General features: G+C 46.0%; 1 protein-coding gene across 1 annotated transcript; it reads right to left on the reverse strand.

Annotated features, from left to right (window-relative positions):
* Positions 1 to 1,198: 1,198 nt before the first annotated feature.
* Positions 1,199 to 1,870, reverse strand: NOG (noggin; the record flags this gene model as incomplete). Its single annotated transcript, XM_084218493.1, has 1 exon — positions 1,199 to 1,870. One exon carries the CDS (start codon positions 1,868 to 1,870, stop codon positions 1,199 to 1,201), a length of 672 nt encoding a protein of 223 aa, XP_084074619.1.
* Between the last annotated feature and the right edge of the window lie 21,827 nt (positions 1,871 to 23,697).

Genomic DNA, 23,697 nt, shown 5'->3' on the forward strand with positions numbered 1-23,697 from the left:
TGGAGAGAAGAAGCTCGAGGGAGGGGGTGCGGTCCCCGAGCCCCGCAGCCCCGGGCGGCCCGTCACGGTGGCGATGGCCCGGCGCTGGCGGGAGCCCAAAGAGTTAACCGGGCCGGTCCGGGCGGTGTGCGGGGCTGTCACAGGATCAGGCTAATAACGTGTCTGCGCCGAAACCCCCCAAAGCCCAGGGGTCAAGTTTCAACAGTGTCCCACCACAATGGTAGGTGTGAAAGACACGTGTCCCGTTGTAAATGAAATGTCAAGCGGTTAAAAGAAAAATCCCGGAGCAGCTGCCACCGAGCTGGCCGGGGCTGCGCGGCCGCGGGAGCGGCTCCGCGGGGGACGGCGCAGCGCGGAGCGGAGGGACCCCCCCGCCGGCCGCCCCCATCCCGCGGGGCCGGAGCCCGCGGCACTCCGGCGGTGTAGGTGCCGCAGAGCCCCTCTAACAGAGTCGTGAGCAGGTTCCCACCTCCCCCTGCCACCACGAAACGTCCTGCTGAGCGTGGAGAACGAGGAGGAGAGAGAAGAAAGCCCCCCCGACGGCGGCCAAACCAAAAAGCAAACAGAATCCAAACGGCTCGTGTTTTAGTGGTTGACTTTAATTCTGCACTGCACTTTTACTACAAGGATATAAAGAATAAATAGCAGATACTCTTCATTTACATAGGATTAAGTCATTCGAACTGTTCTCTCTATTTACAATAACATTGTGCTCTAGGCGTTTATTCATTTTTATTTTAAATCTGAAGTCCGTAAGGAAAAAGAAAAAAAAAAAAAACCCTCACACACACGCTTTCCGAATAATGGAAAATATTATCAAAGTTTTCTTATCAAAAAGTTTGGTTTGTATTTTTTAATCCTTTTATTAAAAAAACACCCAACAAAAAACCTACTTCGTCAAAGCGAAGTGACTTCTCTCTGGAATATAAATACCAAAAAAAAAAAAAAAAGGGAAAAGAATACATTAGCAACGATCAAGGTAATAGTCTTGAAAATACAGTAGACGCTGATTATTTCACGTATAATACTGACCTTTTAATAGTATATTAAACCGGTGCCATATATACACACAATATACATTCTCCTACACGTTACAGTGCATTACAACGTTAACCAGAAAGCAAATGTCTTTTATTTCTGTTGCAGCAAAGGTCCACGTGAGTCCGCTGGAGAAGGGGCGCGAAGGGAAGTGCCAGCCCTAGCAAGAGCACTTACACTCCGAAATGATGGGGTATTGGATGGGTATCCATGTGCATCTCTGCCCGCCCCGGCGCTGGCACCTCCACCTCAGGATCGTTAAATGCACGGACTTGGCAGGTTTGCAAACCATGCCTTCGGGGACTGAACAAGACCTTTTACTGTAGCAGCTGCCCACTTTGACATACCGGGGCCAAAAGCGGCTGCCGAGATCGTTCCACGTGTATAGGACCGGGCAGAAGGTCTGGGACCAAAGCCACATCTGCAGCTTCCTGCGCAGCTTCTTGCTCAGCCTGTGCTTTTTGCCCGGCTGCAGCCCGTCGTAGAACTCCAGCCCTTTGATTTCGCTGGGCATCGCTCCCGAGGGTCTCTGCCTGAGCAGCAAGTCCAGCTCAGCTAGATCGTCCACTCCGAGCCGGTCCTCGGGCAAAGAAACAGCCATAAAGTTGGGGTCGAAGTGTCCGCCCATGAGGTTCCTTAGCAAGGTCTCGTTAAGATCCTTCTCCTTGGGGTCAAAGATAGGGTCCGGGTGCTCGATTAGATCCACCAAGGGCAAGTTGTCGCTGGGCGCCGGTCGGATGTGCAGATAGTGCTGGCAGGCGCCCTGCTCTAGCCGGAGACCCAGCAGAACCACCAAGGCGTATATAGTCACAAGGCACTGGGAATGATCCATCCTTGGGAGACCGGTGGGGGGGGGGGGGGGGGGGAAGGGGGGCTGGATTCACCAAACAGCAAAGGAAGAAGGTGCAAGCAAATACATCAGAAAACTTGTACGGGGATATCCAAAATAGCTCGTCTTTGAAGGGGATCACGATCTCCACTCGCCGCACCACCAGCAAAGACAGCCCCCTGATAAGCGCGGAGAACAAGCCCCCTGCAAACACTCTCTCTTGCAGGCTTCTCTATAAAATTTCTCCTGGTGAAGCCGCTCCAAAATTCTGCTCCTGGTGGTGTTTCTTCTCGCCCTTCCCGGGAACGGGAGATGCCTGTTTTTGTTGCGAATTCTGCTTGTTGCTGCCGCTCCTTGTTGTCTGCCCGTGCGTGTAGAAGAAGTAGCTGTCGATTCTTCCTCCCCGCTCCTCTCCGCCGTTTGCAAAGCAGCCTCCTCAGCAGCAACAGCAGCCACGCACGTTGGCACCAGTTTGTCTGCTTTGCAAGGACCCAAAGCCTTTAAATTTCCTGCACTTTCAGCTTCATCTCCATGGAAACCACAGACTCTCTCCTAACCCACCCCACCCCCCTTAAAACCCACACACACAACACAACCCCCACTCCCACAAAAGTCCAGGAGAGCGCGGCTTCCCCCTTCCCACCGGCAGGCACCCTCTGCTGGGGAAGGCTGAGGCGGGAGCCGCCGCCTCCCCCCGCCCTCCGCACGCCGCCGCTCACGCGAGCCGCCGCGCCCCGGGAGATGCTGCCCTGCCCGGGGCAGCCGCCGGCAGCTCCGCCCGGCCGGGCGCCCCCTCGTCGGGCCGCCGCCGGCGGCTCCGGGCTCGGCCTCGCCCCGCCGCTCTCCTCGTGGGCGCGGAGCGCGGCCTCTCCCGCCCGCCCCGCGCAAAAGGGCGGCCCGGCCGCCGGCGGAGAGCGGCGGCTCTCCCGGTGCTCCGCGGGCTGCCCGCGCCCTCCCGGCCCGGCCTGCGCTGCGCGGCCGCCGGGGGCCGCCTGCCCGGGCGCGCACATGGGCGCGGGGCGCGTTGCCCGCCCGCGGGGCCGCTGCGGACGCTCTGCCCGCGGCGCCGGGGCCGCCGGGCGCCTTCCCGGGCGGAGCGAGCCCTCTGCTGGCGGCGCCGCGCCGGGCCGGGGGCTGCCCGCGGGCGGGCCGGGGGGCACCGGGACGGCGCGGAGCGGCGGGATGCCCTCGGCGCCGGAGAAACTCGGGAAGAGGCTCCCGCGCCCCGCGGGTGAGCGCGGGCGGCGGCGGGCAGAGCACCGGGGCGCTGCGGTGGGAGGAGGCGGCTCCCGCGGACTCCGCGCGCACTTCGGGGGCTACGGCCGGGTGGGACCCCCGGTACGGACCTGCGGTCCCCCGAGACGACCCGGGTGCTCGGCTCCCATGGCGGATGCTCCGGGAGACTGCCCGGCCCCGCTGCTCTTTCTGGAGCGCTTGCTTAGCGATTTTCTAGGGAGCTCGCTTAGACTTCTTCATCAGAAACGCAATTTCCAGTTATGCCCTCAATCCATACAGGAAAGATGGAAAGTGCCTCTATGGAAATACATAAAACAATTTAAAATTTGATACTAAATGCCACTTCCTTAGCAGAATTACTGTCTCGCAAAGAGCACTTACATGGCGTGGCAGGCTGTACGGCTGTAAGGCTCTATTATGGTTTGAGTAAAATTTCCTGAAGTGCTTGAATCCCATTCCTGCAGGCTATTTAGGCATTTAGGAGCCTAAGTTTAATGGAACTGAAGCTAAGCCATTTTACCTAAATTATTTATACATTTGTTTAAATCTTAACCTTCAAAATTAGGTTCATTATGAAAGTAGTACATAGATCATATTACCAATACTGGGTGTTTTTTATAAAAAATGGTATTTTTTCATTTATTTTAATTCCCAATTTGCTGTTTAAAAGGACTCTTAACTTTGCTTTATTCCAGAACATCTAGGGAATTTTATAAATAATACATAAGTTCATAAAAAAATTACATGAAAAAGGTGGAAAACTAATCTAAGTCAATATTGTGAAAGAGCCTCACATTGACACTTGTTGCTACAGTGTCTGTCAAAGATCTGCTGGAGTTTTATTACAATTTTTCTCACCTGCAAGTTGAGGTCTCTATTTTCACCCAGACCTTGGTAAACTTTAATTGCTGAAATTTGGCATGAAAGGTCCCTCGATAGAAGTGAGAAGCCACAATTCAGAAACAGAATAGAAGCAAAAATTCAGAAGTTACATCATATCGCTTGTATTTATTTTTTAATAATAAATTAAGTTTCACTCAGCTGGTATTTGAAACCAGTTCTTTAATCTTGAGTCTAAAAAGCAAAGCTAATAAGGCATATGTACCATCTACTCCATGCCAGATGTTTAAGATTCCACATTCAAAATTGTGATTCTAAACAAGGACTGGAAGACAGGACCTTTTCCTCCTCAGCTGAGTTACCTGCACAACAAAATGTTTCTGGAATGAGTCTCTTTAAGCCTCTCTGTCCCTCTTTAAGCTCCAGATGTGTTCTGTGCAGAGGAGGCTGGGGCTCAGTAATTCCTCAAGCACGAGTGTCTGCCTTGCCTCAGGTGCACTGGGCTCCTGGAGAAGCCATGAAAGCTTGAGGGATGTAGAAGTGACAGAAGTCACTTGTGGCCCAAGAATTTCTTGGTGGATTGGCTGACAGCAGGACTGGGAAGGAGCTCCCAGTAACTCTGCCAGAGGGCTCTGGGTCAGAGGGAAAAGGAACTGGTTTATTCCAAGGCTTGCTGAAAACAGCAGTAAATGAAACCTGGAGGTAAAGGGCACGATCCAGGGTCTGTGTATGATGCCAGCCCTTCCTGGGATAGGGAGAGAGGCCAGCAGCTCACAGAGGCCTTAGCTGGTCATTCTACTGGCAATGATGCATGAAGCAGAGTAGAACAACTCCCTTTGCCTCAGTTTTATTGGTTCTGGAGTGCTGTCAGTACTAAAAATGTGTTTTTTCAGTAGACAAAGCAAATACAACCTTCAAGGCACACAGGAAGCCAGTGTGGGCAAGAGTAAGATGCCACTTCTTCAGGGTGACATCGCTGATGAGGAGAGAAGAGGAATGCAGCCTGCACGGCTCTGGAGGCACAGCTCTGCAAACACATTATGTAAGCAGCTGACTCAGTCCACAGCAGCGAGGATACACAGAAACAATTCAGAATAGATTTGTTTCCTGTTAAATCTACTAACAGAAAATGGCCTGACCTACTTCACCCAACCCAGGTCTCAGGGACATCCCTCTGAATTCAGCCCATGGTTTCAAATCAGCCTGGTCTGCAAGCAGTGGTCTCATGCACCACTCTAAGCCACAGAGGGAATCTCACAGAAGGTAATAAAATACTGGAAAACTGGGATGAAGAAGAACAATGCCAGGTGTGATTGGCAAAGCTGTGCCTTCCCTAGGAGTGGAGGCTTCCTTAGAATTACTCTTGCTTCCCTTTACACGGAAAGATTATTTAAATCATGCTCTCATTGCGTTTTGCTTCTTGTTCTGAAAAATACATCGGTATGAAATGATTGTTAAGGAAAGGAAGGGAAAAGCAACAGCATAACCAAATGAGTCCTCTGCTCTGCTGTCATGTAAATTTCTTTTATGGCTTTGGGCAGCACATTTCGTAGCTCTGCCTTTCCTTATCTGTGGAGTAGGATTGCTAATCCTTGCCTCTTTCATGGAAGTGTTGGAGAGTTTGATTAGATGCTACCAGTATCAATGGAACAATGCAGAGAGAAGAGTCTCCTGTTTTACTAAAATTGTAGAGGAAACCTGTGTTTGAAAGAACAGACAACTGAATTAAAAACATTTCAATTTTAGTCTTAAGTCCTAGCAAGCTGCTAGTTTCTTCTTCCTTTATTCACCTGTATAAATTTTATAAGGAACTTCTTTTCTACCTTTTCCTTAAAAACTGAATCCCTAAAGAAATTCTAAAGGAGATGAACAGCTTGGAGCCATTTTAAAGAGTCCAAATATATCACATGACAAATCTACATTATGAGCTATCGAGGGTCATGTATGACCTTCCCTGGAATCCATGTACCACAGGTAGAAAATCACCATTCTACTACTTTGAAACTACATACTTTAGAGTGGAAAGAGATCCTGCTGGATCTTTGAAATGTGGTGCTCTGTCCCCCTTCTCTCATGAGGAAGGTACCTCATCAATTTCCCTGCCTCTTTCCTGATACACAGAATAAGGACGGTGCTGAGGATGACAATGTTAGCAGGTGATCAGCTGCTCTGAAGGAAAACAGTTTTGAATCAAAAACTTTGGAAGGTAAAACATACTTTGAGAGAGAAAATTTCTACCTTGAAATCCCAACAGAATGGAGACAGGGAAGGATACATTTGGCCAAGAACATGTATCTACAGTGATAAATGAGATATAAATAATATATATTGAAACTAAGCTCTGGGATGAGTGTTTTATAGTGGAGTAAATCCTAAGATGACTAATGCATTAAAACAATGAAAAAAACAAACCAAAAAAAGGATACCCCACAAATAAAAAACCAGTTATTTCTTAGTTTTTTAAGTACAGCTATACATAGATGTATCCACTGCCTTAAGAAAAATGTCCTTAAAGAATTGTTGTATTTTTCTCATTACATGTCATTCTTTCTCCTAAAATACTGTGCCTTCTTGGTTCTCAGCCCACTCTCTTCTTGCTTCTGCATTTTTCCTAAGGTATAGACTTTTGTCTTTAGACCAGAGCTTGTGCATTCATCTGCTGATAAACTGTTTATCTTAGCTTTTATGAGGGTGCCTTGCTGCAAGCCAGCCAGAGACAGGATCCTGGGTGTTTGTCTTTTTTTTTGAAGAGGGTCCGGGAAGTGACGGGTATTTATACCTCCCTTGGCTCTATATATCATGGGAGGTGGAACTCCACTGTCTCTGTTTCTTGCTTTTTCTCTCAGCAGTGTCTTCTGCCGTAAATCTGAATCTCTCAGAACGGTTTTCTTGGCTACAACCCCACTTGGAGGAATTAGTTTTATTTATTTATTTATTTATTTATTTATGCAAAAGGTTTGCAACAGAGGAAACCCAAAGTTCTTCTAAATCTTCCCCCTCCTCTACCCCACCTAAACATCCTACTTTTTGTGCCAAATCCTAACATCTCAGAAGAGACCAGCATCTCACAGTGTGCAGACCAATTCATTACAGGCAGGGAAGCCAGTGGGAGAATTGGAAAAGATGAAACAGAAACCAAGGCATTTTTTATGTTAAAAAATGACACTTACATTTACAAGCAATGGCTCCTGAAGGGGATCTGAATCTCTACACAGGCAATATTGTTTATCCAAACAAACTCCCTCTGGCAGCATATATTACATGTATACACACATAGCAAGTAGGAATGTATTTATTCATTTTAGCCAGCCTGGTCATTAAGAGAAACATCTATTGAGATAAACCAAGTTTTTACTATTCCTTTTTATAAAATGCTAAAGACAACTGAGGGACAAAGATTCAATGAAGCAAAAAATACAGCAACCTCCCCCAATCAAGCCCTGTGTGCATGGGAGTGATTCATTGATGCCAGCTACTGAATAACCCTGATACATAACATTTCTCACCTCTGATATTTAAAAAGACCCCCTCGCCCTTTTAGCACCAATGGAGCCCTTCAAATGTTTTATTGCTAATTGTCTAATGCTATGTGATGAATGACTGCTTGACTGAAAATGACAACCCCTTTTCTCTCAACTACTTAATTTTCCTGGCTCCAGTGGGGGTGAAGAGGAAAAAAATAAATCCAATTACATCATATTTACCCCGTTGGTTATGAACGAAGGAAAACTGAAACTTATTTTAAAAGTACTTCTGTCAACTCAGTCCTGATTCCCCAGGTCCCCTGCACTCAGTAAATGTTGCCTCAGACTCTGGTGTAAAAGGCTCCAAGAGACTCACAGGGTTTTGTGGAAGTACAAAGTCCAAGAGGCAGGGTCTAATCCTGATCAGAGAGCCAGAGGGAGCAGGATTCCAAATATTACTGACTCAGAAATCCTGGACTAAGTGTAGAATGGCTGCACTTTATGCTCACAAGGAGTGTCCTGGCTGTAATAAAAGAGCAGAATTTAGCCTGTATGTAGAACAATTTCTGGCTAGGGTTTTGCCTCAAGAATTAATGCAACAGCAGAAGGTCCCACAAATTCAGAACCACTGCCTTATTAGAAATTCTTTAAATTTGCTCTGGCTAGAAAATGTACAAGCATGAAGGAGTCTTAGTAACTGGAAAAAGATTAAACTGCATGCCATTCCCCAGCATTTTGTATTATCACTCCTTTCCAACTTCTTATGCTTTATCCCTTCAGGGAATCTGATCTCTTAAAAAAGAAGTGGATCACAATGATCAGGTCAGAGTTGTGTGCATAGCATTATCTCTGCAGCCACTACAAAATGTCCCAAGATACAAACCCACAGTGGCTGGACTGTCTGTGAAAAGCTCTATGTTCAATAGGAGACTTCTCAAAGAAACTTGTACCTTTAGTGGCACATGGAATGATTTCCCCTTTCTCTCACAAATGATGAAACAGGCACACTCATGGGGTTATGGGATTAATTCAAATACGGAAACGGACACTTGTGTCTGAGACTGATTCCAAATCTGCTGATGTTCAGTAGCAATCTCAGGGGTGTGTTTCTTTGGCTTGGGAGTTTCAAGTCTTTGCGTCTAAAGGCAAAGGGACCCAGGCGAGTAAAATAATGAATCTAGGCTTCCCAGACACAGATCTGACATTTGCTCTCTCCCTCTGACTCAGGCTTTGACTGGGTTCAGGGATTAATTAGGCCATGCAAACGAGTTAGGTTCTCTCTTCTGGCAACCTGGTCACGTAGGGAACCCCCACCCCTCCCCTTCCCCGCACTCTCCTTGCCCATAATGAAGCATGACTGTAGTAAAACAAGTCTTTTGATGGTGACTCTTCTCATCACTTTCAAGACAAACAATGTCTCAGAAGCCCCCCAGCTGCTTTTATTTTTCTTATATCTACAGTTACATCTTGGGTGTGTTTACTCATCCTCATTAAATATGTTGGTCGCTCGTCGTCCCCTGCCCCCCCCTTTTTTTAATATCCTTCCTTTATTGCAGTTTACACAAAACATCAATAACAGGATAGAGTTAAAAGCTTTTGGATATTGAGCAACATCCCACAACACCACAGTCTCTAAAAGAGATTTGACAGGGGTATAGGAGGGTACAACAGGAATATGAGACAAAAAGCCCCACAGCACACAGAGAAGTCATGAATTACTGCTTTGCTCACAGCACAGCTTTGCTTGTGTACAGTTCCTCTGATAAGCCTGAATAAGGACTTTGTGTTATTCTTTCAAATAGAAAATTACCAAGTGACTGTTATCTTCCTCCTTTGAACACAGATACTTGGAAAGACCAGGATGGCACAGGAAGTAAAAACCAACCCATCACAGGACTAACAACCAGCTAGGCTTTCCTGCATAGACATGGGTCATGATGATTTTCTTTCAAGCATCACTGAAATAACACTTCAACTGAGTATCTTTGCTGCCTAGCATGTGTCCTGAAGCCACATCACCGTTTGAAGTACTTGTTCTCGTAATAAACACATCAGCAGTTCAATAACATGCCAGACACAATGGCATATATTTTGACTATTACTTGTTCTCTTTACATGTGTCTATACAATTGCAATTGTTCCCATGCAGGAACAACCTTCCCACTTCTCCCATTCTTGACAGAGTAGTGTTCCAAAGACACAAGATCCTGTTCTGATTTACAAAAAGATCAAAATCAAACAAAAAAAGAGCATTACACTGACCACTCTGGAAGTGCCACAAGAGTTCTCTCTACTTTGAACATGAGGGTTAACTTTGGTCAGCAAAATGAGCATTTCAGCTCAAATATTGAGGTATTGAAACAGGCTCAGACAAGGGATTAAAAGAAGAGAGACGCCTTTATAACAAAAAAAAAGAAGCAAAAGGAAGAATGCTGCATTTAAAGCATCTCATGGCAGGGATGGCTTTTTATGCCACTTTCACTTAAGATCTCCCCGTTTTTCTCATCAAAAAAGAAGGTGGGAATAACCTTGCTCAGCAGACCATAATCAGAACTGCTCTCCCTAGCCAGTCATCATTCTTGTGAGAGATCTCTTGAATAAACAATCAAACAAACAAACAAACAAATAAATAGCAGCCTTCCCTGACGAGCCGAAGGGAGCCCTGATGTGCCTAGGTTTAGGACCTGCCTGGTGCTTACCGCTGCAGGACCTGAAGGGAGCAGGGAGGGGGGCGAGGTGGGGGCAATCACCCTCCAACACCGGGAACTGTTTGTAAATTACCCTAAGCTTCCCTTAGTCATTATTCCATTAACTGCCTCTTGGTAGATCTGTCAGTAAGTAAGCTGGGACTTATTTGTAGAGAATCAGAGGCTATTTGCTGCACTAAGTGAGCCATGAGAGCGAAAGGGTTTGGGATTTATTTGTAATTACAGTCAGGTTTTTTTCTTCTCCTTGCCTGGACCCCACTGGTACTTTCATTCACATTCCCTAAGCTGAAGCTGGCGCCAGGATCACAGGCTGGCCCTGTGTTTATGTCATTGAGACTAGGACAATATTTCAGTGTGGAGCCAGACCGCAGGGATCCACTCTATAAAACCCTCACTAAAAATAGACAGCCGCCCTGCCCCCAGGCCCGCGGACCGCCGGCTCCCTGCGTGGAGAACAGCCCTGGGCCGGGCCCGGCTCAGCCCCGCCGGCCCCCGGCCCTGCCATCCCCGGCCCTGCCATTCCCGGCCCTGCCATCCCCGGTCCTGCCATCCCCACCCCATCCCCCAGCCCTGCCATCCCCCGGCCCTGCCATCCCCCGGCCCTGCCATCCCCGGCCCTGCCATCCCCCGGCCCTGCCATCCCCCAGCCCTGCCAGCCCCGGCCCTGCCATCCCCCGGCCCTGCCATCCCCCGGCCCTGCCATCCCCCGGCCCTGCCATCCCCCGGCCCTGCCATCCCCGGCCCTGCCATCCCCCGGCCCTGCCATCCCCCGGCCCTGCCATCCCCGCCCCATCCCCCGGCCCTGCCATCCCCCGGCCCTGCCATCCCCAGCCCACCCTGTGCTTCACGCCCGTGCTCCCTCTGAGCGGCTCCTGGAGCCGGCAGAGCCACTCGGGCTGCAGCCGGCAGCATCCTGAGGGATCCCTGCGAGTGGATGTGATACCGGCCTCCCCTTGCCCGAGCCCTGCTCTGCAGCAATCCCTGAGCAGCCCTGCAACGCCTCTGCTTAGGCTGCAGCACCGTGCTGAGTTATCCTAAAATCCCACTGGCTGTAACTGGGAGAGCAAGAGACACCTGAAAATGTCAGTGCTTGGGACCCCTTCTTTCCCTTGGTAGCTTGTACATAGAGACCCCAGTAGGACAAAACTGGGTCAAAGACTTCACCTCTGTCTGGTAAGTCTTTCCTGCAGAAAATTAAAACACAAGCTGAACATTTCCATGTCATAGCTGTCAATTTTATTCAGAAGCATGAACCGGGGCAAATCATTCAGCCTTTTCAATGCCAGTGGTGCATGATCTCTCAGCTTGGAAGAATAAATGTAAATAGTAGAATGTTCATTGATTAGTTCAACAGCTATACCAGGTAGATACAAGGCACTTAATGCACAGATTTCAAAGGTAAGAGCCTGAACCTGCAGCTTAGATCCTGACATTGGAAGGGGTTTAATTCAAGAAGCCTGTGAAGTGACAGAAAAACCTCACATGCATTTTAATGGGCAACAGAGCCTTCCAAAAGACAGCAACAAAGAGCAATCGAGCCTCTTGATTCTCTGAGATCCCTGTTTGCCTAGCTGATGAAAAAGCAGCAGATGGGAGTGTGTATGCTTGTACACACAGGTATCCTCAGCAGGGATGCTGCCAATGAAGGTTCAAGGGGAACAAACCCCTCAGAACAGCTTCCTGTCACTGAACCACTGTCCTGGCATAAGTCCTGTCTATCAAGTCAGTAGAACCCCGATGTGCTCAAACCAGTAGCAAAACTACAGTGGGAAGAGGCAGGTTTGGTTGGCTAAAGCAGCCCATCTCACCCTCTCTCCCAACGCCCAGGACAACCTGACTGCTCTCCACCTGGGCTCCATGGCTCACTGCTGACAGAGGTGCAGCCAATCAACCCCTGAACTGAAGAGACAGTTACACAAATCTATGACAGAACTGAAAACTGAGCTCTGAATCCCTGTCAGTGCTTTAAAATCCTGCAGTGCCACGTGCTGCTGCTCATAATGAAGGTTGACTTTGGTTTGATTGGTTTAAATTAAATCATTTGCTAGACAAAGAAACCATTTTGTACAAGGAGTTAAGGCCATTGTAATACAGACTGAGAATGTTGGAAAAGGCTGCTTTGAACATTTTCAGAATATCGAGAACATGCATACAGTAGTATACAAGGACAGCTGTAGTCTTGTAAAGAACCATTGGTGAGATAATCCAACAGATTTCATACAAGCCAGTCTGTTTTATGCGCCATGCTATGGGTACTCAGTGTTAGCTCAGTGATTATTCTGTTGTGTTCAGCTCCTCCAGGTCCTTCTGTCACCATGCTCTTCCAGTGAAATATATCAGGTGAATGTCAGTGCAGTGTAACCAGGATTCCTCTGCAGTGGGCATTGGGCATTGTTGAACAGCAGGTCAGGGTGTACATTCCTGATCCTCTCAACAGATAGCACAGACAAAACTCGAGAACATAAAAGGAAGTCAAGTAGCAAATCAGCTTGCCTAGTGTCATAAAACAGCGAAACCAAGAAGAGGGCCAGTTCCTGTCTTTTGTAGAGTATCCTATTGGCCAGGATAGACCACAGGGCCTCATGGATTTTATAGCATGTTCTGCTTTAAGTACTGCAAGTTACTCATCAATTAGAAATACATTGCTGCTTTTGTAATACTTCTCACTATTTTATCTCTGCTTTGCAAATAGCCACCCTGGGGATAGAGGACCTTCAACTACCTTTAGTCAAAAGTGTGATATACAGAGGAATGAAGCTGAACTGTCTTGGTGTGGAGGAAGCACATTTTTGATACTGGACCATGTTCTGTCATGTGCCATTATTGTTTAAGAAGCAGCCCTGAATTGTTCTCACACCTCATGCTGCAGCTTTTCATTATTTGAGCAAGTGCCATTTGTTCCCCACACTTCTTTCTACAGTTAGTGTGTGCATTCCTTTTTCACCTCTGTGCTAGTGTGGGTGCACCTGACAATAGATATACAGTGAAAGGAAACTGTTGCAGAAACAGGACTCCCTGATTTGTTACAGTAATTAGATGATCTGACCCAAGCAGAAGATTGCAGGAAGATAAAGGCAGCACTTGCAGGAAATGAACATCATCACAGAAACATGAATTGTCTCCCTGGGCTCTGCCACGAATCCCAGTGTAGTAGTATGAAAGCAACTGAAAACTTTCCACAGATGGCCACTTAATGTCTATGTCTCATTTTCAACAACACTTAAGCTATGCAGCCTCACTTGGGCTCCATTCATAGCAGGGTGTGCATTCACAACAGCTGCAGTGCAAACCAACTGGAACTGGGCTTTGAACACATAAAGTCCTGGTATGAAATACCAGCTCTTAGGTGGTTTGAATAAGCACAGCCATAATTAGGGGATACTTGATAACTTTGACTGGAGACCATCTATGTCTTGGTTCTCTAGCCATAAAACAACATCACACCCATGGCAATCACAGGAGTATCAAAAAAATTACATCCTTTGAACGATTTAGTTTTTATTTTATCATAGCACCTAAAAGCTTGGACATGGACCAGCCATGTCTGGTGTTGGGCAAATGTGTAAGAAGAATGCATTCTTGCCCCCTCAAAAATTTATAGCATAAGTTAAACCTTTGAGGTAACAGATAGTAGGACAGAGGATGATGAATTAAACAGAACTACGTTCTTCTTTGCCTCAGCACACCTGTACCTCAGCACCTATGCTCAATTTTTGTTTCCAGAAAAACCAGAAAAAAAGCCTTTTAAAAGAAGGCTTAAAAACATGAGATTCTGTGATATGACCCAGGAGAAACTTCTGCACTGCCTCTGCACAACGCTATACAGACTGTGCTCCCTACATTTTGATGAACACAGTCTTATTCAAAAAGTTAGTGCTGTGAACTGCCAGAGAATTAAAAAATTTAAATAATGCTGGGAGCTGGAGGGGCTGTCTCCACACAGAAATGGTACCATAGTAAGAGGTAAAAAAACCTGTCTCTACATACTGTAGAAAGACACAGTGATTTGAGTTTTCCATGTAACCCCAAATAAAGTCTCTATTATAGTTACTTGTTTACTCTTTGTCTGCTGCTTGGCCACCCTGGTCAGATGTCAGTGCTCACTACCTCTCTGGCCATAAGCACAGATATTGCTCCCATCACAATCACTTTATTATGTGATGGCTTTCCCAGCTAATTTGAAAGCCAGTCATTTATCTTAATAGAAAGGTTGTTCTGAACATGCAGATCTCTGCAAAGAGTACAGGAAGACCAGGGAATTCAGTAATCATCATTTAGCAATTTCATTTTGTACATATTTTCAAAGTACTGCAGGTATCCGTGGTGGGAGCAATCTGTGGATTCCCTGGGAAAGCTTATGGGAATGTATTCTTTCAAATCCCTTCCCTCTACCATTTCAGGACAGGAGTAATACACAGCTCTCTCTTTTCCCTGGCATCTGGACAACTCTTCTACTGTCACCGCCCTGGAGTCCTCAGCTGGCATAAGAATTCCAAAATAAACGACCATGTTGTAAGCAGGAGAAAAATATTGTGTCCTTGTGGTGTTGATGTTTTTGTAGCTCAGCTTCTCAATGGTCACCACAAGTTGAGCTGCATATTTCTTTACAAAAATATGCCTGCACTGATAACTTGGCAGGCCAGTCTTTGAATAGACATTTAGCTACTTAACTGCTCACCATTGCCAACAACGTTCAGTTGATGAAGCAGGGAAGAAGGGGTACCTTGACAAGCAGCACATGGTGGCACCAGGATGGTGGGCTTTGTGGCCAGCAGACCTTTAGTGAAGATCTGCTGCTCAAGAGGTTTTTAAGAGGTTCTGTAAAACCCAAAAACTAATATATGAGTAACATAGCAGAAGGTTTTTAAAGAGGCAAAGATACTGACTAAATATCTCCTAAGTTTAAGCATATTTCAAGAAACCACATAAACGAAATAAGCCTCAGCACATAATTTATAAACCTGCCCACAGGCAACTGAAGAAGAGCACGAGCCAATACTCAAACCCAGCACGGAAGTACTTAAAGGTGTTTTGCTGTGTACAGTCACACAGCCCAAGGGAACGCAGTACCCAGAGAACTCAAAGGGCAAGGATGGGATTTTTAAAGAGCTCACTGTTGGCTCAGCTCTGCCAACTTTCACTCCTACCGAGCTGCATCCAAAAAGGCAGGTCTTACCTTTGCTCATCTCCCAGAACCAACACTCCTATTGGAGCCACTTGACTCTCAGTATCTGTCACTTCTTCCAATTTGTGAAGTTCTGTCCCAGTTTTTAATAGAACTGGACGCAGAAAGTCCCAATTTATTTATTTTGTAGCCTTGGTGTTCCTACACGTGTTTTTGCCTGCCCCCATCAATTTACACCAAAAGAACCTTCACAGTGTATTAACTTGCACTTTCAATCTGTGCCTTCTTGCCAGCCTTGAGGGCACAGGGTAGAACCAGAGCTCTGTATTCGTCAGGCTGGACGATTTAAGTCAGTATCACACTTCCAATAGTTTTCCAATGTCCTTTCCAGAGGTTTCAGTGGATTGAAAAATCAAAAAATTGTGGAAAAGTTAGCATGGAGAGCTGGACGAGATGCTCCCACACCTGGATGGGCATGGCACAGACAGCAAGGTCACCATCTGGGCAACTGTCCCTGCTGAGAGATGACAACCTGACCTGGCAGAGAAGCCCCTCGTGTCCCACACTGGGGCAGCAGCAGAGGGGTATTGGTGCACCACAGCTCCAGGCTCTCTGCACCCACCGGAGGCCTCTGGACATCAGGACAGGGACACAGAGGCCACACAGGAAGACCTGCAGCCTGACTGCGCCATTTTTTCCACAGCTCTCGATTTTCATTACAAAAAGGCAGAGACCAGGTGTTATGAGAGCCCACAGAATATGAAGCTAATAATAATTGCAAAGGATCACATGGAGGCTAAAACTTTGGTAGTTGCTAACATGCTGGATATTCAGATGGGTCAACAATGTAGACCAAAAGAATTCCTGTACGGATTAAAGCACTGGAGATACTGTCACACCAGCAGCACTGGCTAAATTGTGCTGAAAACATGTCCACCAATGTACAGTGGCATGGGGACACTTGGTTCTTTCCACACAAATTTCACACTGAAGAGTACAAAGGGCAAATCAATATTCAGCAAGTGTCTCCAAAAGTGAACTGTACTCCCTGTTTCACTCCAAGGTGCTCCAGTACCCTGACACTGGAGTTGAGAAGGGCATTTCTTGGCCGTGTTAGGACACCTCTATGATCCAAACCCTCCTCGTAAACTGAACAGGATGTGAACTAATAGTCACCTTTTCTTTAAATGAACTAGAAAGAGTTGCCTAAGTATCTTGCTCTAAGGTATGGTTTCCAACTCCTGAATCATTCTTACTGATCCTTCTGAACCTTTCTGAAGTCTGAACTTCCAGAACAGGATGAAATACTTTACTAGTTGCATTAATATGCATTAATAGGGATCTGTATGTGGCAAATCTGCTCATTTGGCAAAGAATTAAAGTTAAAATAATTGGTTAAACCACAAATGGAGGAGACATCTAGCAAGAAAAATACATTAATTTCACACTTCAAATGATATTTATAACATGAAAGCTGAAAACTGTATTATTGTCTACTTGGACTGTAATCAGCCTCAGGTAGATTCATTTATCTCACTGAAATGAATCTTTGGTTCATTTTTAAAATTAATTGTCAAAACTAAAACAAGTTTTCCCAAACATTGATTGAACTGATTTTTTTTCTGTAAATTGATTTAGCAAATAATGTAGAACAGGTTGAAAGTGAAATTAAAAGCTGTCCTAGAAACAGTGGCTCTCCCATCAGCTTGCAGATCCCAACAGCACAGAACTTATTTACTCCATATTTGCTCCAAAGTAAAAGCTATGATCACATGATAAAGGATATTCTATTCATAAATGGTACCTATGGCACCTTAAATGCCATTTTATGAAATTATTTTAACAATGCAATGCTGGACATTGGGTGCAATCTCTGCAGGATGTAGAACACCAGAATATGAGATTATTTCCTTTTGAGCTGCCCCCTTTTCTGAGGTTATGGGGAATTTGCAGATTGATTTTAAAGAAGAGCATTACCATAAAAACCCCAGCTGAGGAAATGTGCTTTAAAAAGTTTGCTGCATTCAGCCTTTTATTTTACCAACATTGTTACCCAATTCCTACCTTGACAGATGTAGATACTGTGGTCTTTGGGTAGGTCTAGAACTGCATGTATCAATGCCAATATAAATTTGAACAAGCAATACAGTTTCAGCAGCTTCATCCTTTGAAAACCTTGGGACACAAAGCTCAATCAGAAATTGTTACCATCTGAGTTTACGCAGCTCCATCTCTTTTCAAGTACCATGGATTAACGTTGAGGGAAAGTCAATAGTGCTAAATTCACCCTGAAGGTTAAACCCATGGATTGCCATGGCATTGGGGCCAGGGATGAGCTTGGCCTGCTGTGGCTATGGCCGTCTAATTCAATTAACATTTACGTTCTAAAAAAACCTGTCCCATTTGCAAGTCCTAAGTAATATGGTAAATATGGAACAAATTATCAGCAACAGCAGGGGAGATTTAAAATATGCATCTCGAGTTTGAAGTCACTCAGGAACCTGCGGTGATGCAATCACTCAAACAGAGCGATCTTTATGAGTTAGCTTTGCCAAGAATCCCTGCGCTAACCATCTTCCCGAGCCCGGGTGACACACAGCTGCCAAAAACTCATCCACCAAGAACAACACCTGCAAGTTTTCGCACATCATTTGTTTCCCAGTGACTTAGACTGGTGCTTCCTACCCTTTATTTGGAAGCTTTTTCTGATAAAAAGCTTCCTGGCTTTTTATCGGAAAGCGTTTTTCAGCCCAGGACAGCGCACAGAGTCCTGTAGAGCGAGCTGCAGGCGGTGGTGATGGCTGGGTGGCTCAGCCTGGGTTTGGCGCTGTGCGCGGAGCCCGAGGCCGCGGTCCCGTCCCACCGGTGCCACGGCCGCCCTCACCTCAGAGTCCCGAGCGCCAGCACCTGCCACGCCGGTGGCGAAAGAGGCCGCGATCCACGCGGGATGAGCCTCAGCATGACTGGGGAGTGACCTGCCGGGCCTCGGACAGGGCTGCGGGCAGTACCGGCAAGGGTGTGGATCCCCCTCGCGTGTGGGGCTGCTGCGGGATCCCCCCTCGGGCGCTCCCCTGAGGGAGGCTCCTCTCCCGCGGGACCGCCACTGCCCGGTGCTGGCCAGGAGGGGGCGCGGCGGCGCCCGCGGGACGCCATGTTGGGCGGGCGTGAGGGGACACGGCGGGACGGGACGGGCCGGCGGCACCGGGGACATTCGGGCAGTGACCCTCGAGATGTCCCCGCACCGGGCATGGCACAGGCAATGAGCCCCGGGCTGTCCCACACACACCCCGGGCTGTGCCACACCGGGCACAGGCGGGACATCGGTGCAGCGAAGAGCGGGCTCAGCCCGTGTCCGGTACCGGGCCCCACCCGAGCCTTCTCAGGAGAAACCTTTGTCCCCCTGCCGCAGGTTCGGTCGCCGTACGGCACCAGAGGCTCCGGGCGGCCGAGGTGTAAATCTGGTGTAAAGCTGTGCAGCTCTAGAACTGACCCGGCGGGCGTCACTTGAAGTTAATTAGGACACATTGACTTAGGCTGGTAAAAATATATTTATCTTTCAGTGAAAAGTGTTGCAAGGGGTGTCACGTTGGCACAGGGGGTGATGTGGTGATTTATGATAAGCCAGGATGGACTGGTGTTCTGCGCTCTGGGCAAACCAGGAGTCAGTCAGGCGGACAGCGCTGCTGTGCTTTGCTGCCTGTGTTGGAGGAGAGGTCTGCAGTGCTGAGCATCAAAACTGGGCATCACCCTGCCGGGGTTTTTGTAAAATTCCCTTCTCTGGGTATGCAGGAGAGGGTAAGGCATGCTCGGCTTTGCAGTGGTGTATGCGTTTTGGCCCATGGCACAGCCGGGTCTCTGTCACCGCCTGTGGGGATGGGCTGTGGAGCCAGGATGACTCAGGACAGGACAGAACCAGCTGCAGGGCACAGATCAGGCTGGGAGCACAAACACACGTGAAATGCTGGTTTGCGTCCTCCCAAACTAAAGCTGGAAAAGTGTGCGGGGATGCATCCAGCTCTCTAAGGCAGGACGAGCAGTCGGGGTCGCTCCGTGGCTGCTCTACAATGTACCTGAAACAGCGCTTGCAGCTGAGTCTGGATTTACGCTCAGTGCATCTGGAGACAAGCAGCGTGCGGCTCGTGTGCTGGAGCCGGGCCAGGGTTAAGCCCCAGTAGTCGGAGCTGGATCCCTGGTAGCACTCGTGATGGGAGGTCAGGCGCAATGAAAGAGCCCTAGTAGTTTGAGAAGGAACACACCAGCACCTCTCCTGATGGGAGGTCAGGCACAGTGAGCAGGAGGGCCCCCCTCGTGCTGGCAGCTCCGTTCCAGTGTTTGGCTGGGCTCCAGAAGATTAAAATAGAGCCTTAGACTGTCCCCTCGACAGCACTGCCAGCCAGAGCCCTGACAATCCTGGGGTTGTACTCAAACGTGAGTCCCTTGGGAGCGTGGGCTTAACCTTAACAGCTGAGGCACTGAGTAGGTCGGAGCAGGCAGGGTTGTTGCTCTTGTGACTCAGACTCGAGGAAGAGAGGGATCAGGATGGAGCCACGAGAGAGCAGGGGATCAGGACCGAACTGCAAGGCACAGAAAGGGGAAAGAAGCAAGTGTGCCCCAGAAGAAAGCCTGAAAAAAATCCTTGTTCTGCTGTGGCTGACTCGCATGTGTAGCCATGTGAGTTGGGCATTCCACTGTTCGAGCTTGAGTTCCAATTTAGTTCCTTTCTGTGACCATTTCAGGAAAAGAGAAGTGAAAAATCCAAAACAATATTTTCCTTTCTCAAATATTTTAAAAAGCAACATGGGAAAAGACAAAGGCCATGCAGGTTCTCGTGAAGAACCTGCACATAGGTGGAAAAATCTTCTGTGGTCTAGAAATGATCACAGCTGCGGGGAACAGGAGTCACATTCCTGTGATGAAGGGCTTCAAAAAAATGCCCAGTTTTCAGAAGTGAGGGGCACTCCCAAGTACCACTAAAATCAGCAGAAGTGGCAGATGTTTGTGTTTCTTAGAGAGGGTGTTTCAACTCTTACAGAATTATTTATCACCATTTAAGGCGTCCATACTTGAACTATTTTTCTTCAGGATTATAAGGAAGTGATAACAAAGAGTGCCAGACAAAACATTTTGGCACTGCCTTTTTTCTCCCTGAGAAATAAAATTTGGTTGAAATTTTGAGAGAATCTATTTTGAAAATGTCACATAGATTCAGTAAAAAAAATGCTGACATTGCCAAATTCAGTGATTTTGATATTTCAAGAAGAAGCATGTATATTTACTGGTATTAGAGACTGTTTATCTTTAAATTTCTTTAATATTAGTTTATAAGGCTTAAAAGTTGCTGCTCCATTTATTATTATTATTTCTGTAATTGAGTGTGTGTGAGAGCAGAGAGTGGATGATTCTACCTGACTGTTTTTGGTGTAATAAAGATGAACTAGACAGTCAGAATAAAAAGATGTTACTCTCACAGGTAAGAAAAATAAATCCTACTGATTAATTAGCACCAATTGATTAATATTTATTAGTTAAGAACTTTAAGAAAATAGAAAGATTTTTATAGCCTTTTGTTAAAAGAGATATTTGTTTGAAGAGAGAGATTGAAAAAAGCAGTCTGGGGAGGCAAAGAGAAGCCTGGGGAAGAGAACAGTGAGGCTTATAAATGAAGATTTTTTGGTGTGTTTTCAAAACAAACAAAAACCCCAAATAAAACCCAAAGCTTTTATTTAAAGACAGAATGAAAAAATAAGTTAATAGTTTGTTCAGAGAGATGAGAGTTTATATAGGTCAATACACTGGAGTGAACAGTGAAATGGGGATCTTTTGCTGTTGGAAGAGCGAGAGAGAAACATGCCCAGAAAAGTTTGTAACTTCTTTCCAGTTGGTTTAAAAGCTTTTCAGTAAAACAGCAGAGAACACAGAGGCAGGTACAGAACAGCGCTGTCCTTCATGGCACAGCGTTGGAAGCGTCTGGAGGAGCTGCACTGCTCACTCACTGATCTTCTGGGAGAAAGGAGAATCTCAGCTCAAGGCAAGCAAAACATACAAACAACCAGGCTCCAAAAATGCATGGTACATGCAAAATGCGCCAGAGGAACTGAAGGACATGCACACAAAAATCCTGCTTTGTCCTGCAGTGTAATCCCCAGTTAATTTCTTAGGTCACTGTACATGAATAATTACTTGCATTTGGTTTTTTTTTCCTTTTACTAACTTAGCAAACATGGTACCAATCTTAATGTTTTGGAATTAAAAATCAAGGTAGTGGAAATACATATTTTATCTTACATTTTGAGAATTATTTTGCTCTGCCACTTAACTCCACTTTGGCTGTGTTTTGGTTAAAATATTTTCCATGGATGAAAATATCCAGTATTAGTCCAGTGGCATGCTGTTATTTTTGAAACTTGCATTGAATTGGGATGTCACAGCTGAAATACAGACCATGGTCACCACGGACATTGCCACATGTACTTGTGCACAGGATGCTGATGCTAACCAGGAAATTGTGTCCCTGCTCTGCCACAAGCTGTCTGTGTGACCTTGGCCATGACACTTACTCCAGTTATGGCATAATCTGACTGTTAAAACACATTTAGCAACCTGTCCCTCTGTGAAAGCAGGTAAACCGTGACCCAGAGCAGAGCTCTTCCAGTTTGACTTCAGTATTCAAAACAGAGTTGTTCTTGTTCCCCTTGCTTACGTACACTTACGTACAGTAACACAGTTCCACACTGCATTAGAAGTGTCTTGCTTTGCTTTCTTGTGTACAAGAATATGTGAAAAAAATTCAATTTCTGTTGTCTTTTATGGGAGGGTATTTTCACCCTCAGACCTGGAAGCCATGCCTATTTCATTCAGGTTTCTGAATTAAAATAAAGATTTGGAGACCAGATTTGAAAGCTTGGCCTTAGAAAAAGTCACTTTCCAATAAAAATAAAGGAATTCAGGGAGAAACACAAACTATGTTCAGATTTCCAGGGATTGTAAAGTTCACATATGGGGGTACTTGATGATGGTCAAACACAGTTTTTTTCCAAGAAATACTGTTTAAAGATTATGCACAAGTGCACGTGGTATTTAAGATCATGTACACACCAGCATTTCTTTGTTAATGAAGACTTGAAGTGCATAATTTTAGAAGATCACAGGAGTGGCAAGAATGCAAGAGCAATTCAAGTCGTCTAAATCTTGAAATAGCTGAGTTTCTATGATATTAGATCAAACAAAAAGTCTATGTTAAGAACATTTTTATGACAATGATTCACTCAAGTAAACTTAAGATTTCTTTTACCAACCGATCTTTTTTTTTTCTAAAATAGTATTTAATATCTGAAGTTATAAAAAATATTTGTAGTCCTGAAAATTATTTTTATTGTCTATTTTATGTACTATTCATGCCTCTTTCAGGAATTATTAAAGAAGCATGAGTCATACGGCACTCATTTACTCTTGGCTTGTGGCCATCCTCAATATATATTTTGATTTTTTTCAAGCCGTTCACAGGTACATATGCGTGAAAATATTGTGTCAAGTCCCAAGCTCACAGTTAGCACAGCATACATAGTTCATCGAGATATTTACAAAGCTTTAGAGCACATAAAATTGTGCATTATTTTGTACCAAAATTTAAACGTTAACATACGCTTGGTTGCATATATAGAAACAAGTTACAATAAAAATCTCAACAAAGACAACCAATAAACAGCCAAATTGCTATGTACAAACAAGGCAGGAAGCAATTAAACACTGCCTCGCACATTTCACTTAAATTACTTTTTCTCAGAGGGGAAAAAACAAACAACCCCTCTTCCCCTCCCCCAAGACCCCAATAACCCTATTAAGTCTTTGTTTTTATCAGCAAAATGACTGGAACTCCCATTGCATTCAGAAGGGGATTCATTTGCATAACTTGGGAGGGAAATGTGGTCCCTATTATAAGCAGGAATAGTGAATTCTGCAGTGAGGGCTTCCCCCAGTACAGCTGGGGTCACACAGTGTGGTGGGCTCACTCTCTGAGCCCGGCTCCAGCAATCCCTCTGACCTCCAGGGGAATATTCTGAGATCAAATGCCTTTTGTCTTCCTTACACACATCACTTTTTACACCAGCATTAATGTGTTGTTTTCATGATGACTCCAGTGCTCCAGGTCTCAGGTGACATGGACCTGTGCCTCAGGGTGTGATGGTCTGTACCTGACCCAGCTTCAGTGAAACTACTGATTTACACTGGTGCAAAAGAACCTGGAGGCCTGAGGACAACAGGACTGTGCCCAAACAGACTTTTACATAAAGCAAACCCCAAAAACTCTGTGCATTCAGCTTTAAAGCTGCTCAATAATTACTACAGTTCACAGTAATAAGGTAGATTAGTGCCATACCAACTTCTCCAATGTCAGATCAGTTTCACATTGCTTTTCCAAGAAAGAAAATGAAAATAACAATAAACATATAAAACAAA

Source organism: Fringilla coelebs, assembly GCF_963513975.1.
Source record: "Fringilla coelebs genome assembly, chromosome: 19".
Classification (NCBI taxonomy): domain Eukaryota; kingdom Metazoa; phylum Chordata; class Aves; order Passeriformes; family Fringillidae; genus Fringilla; species Fringilla coelebs.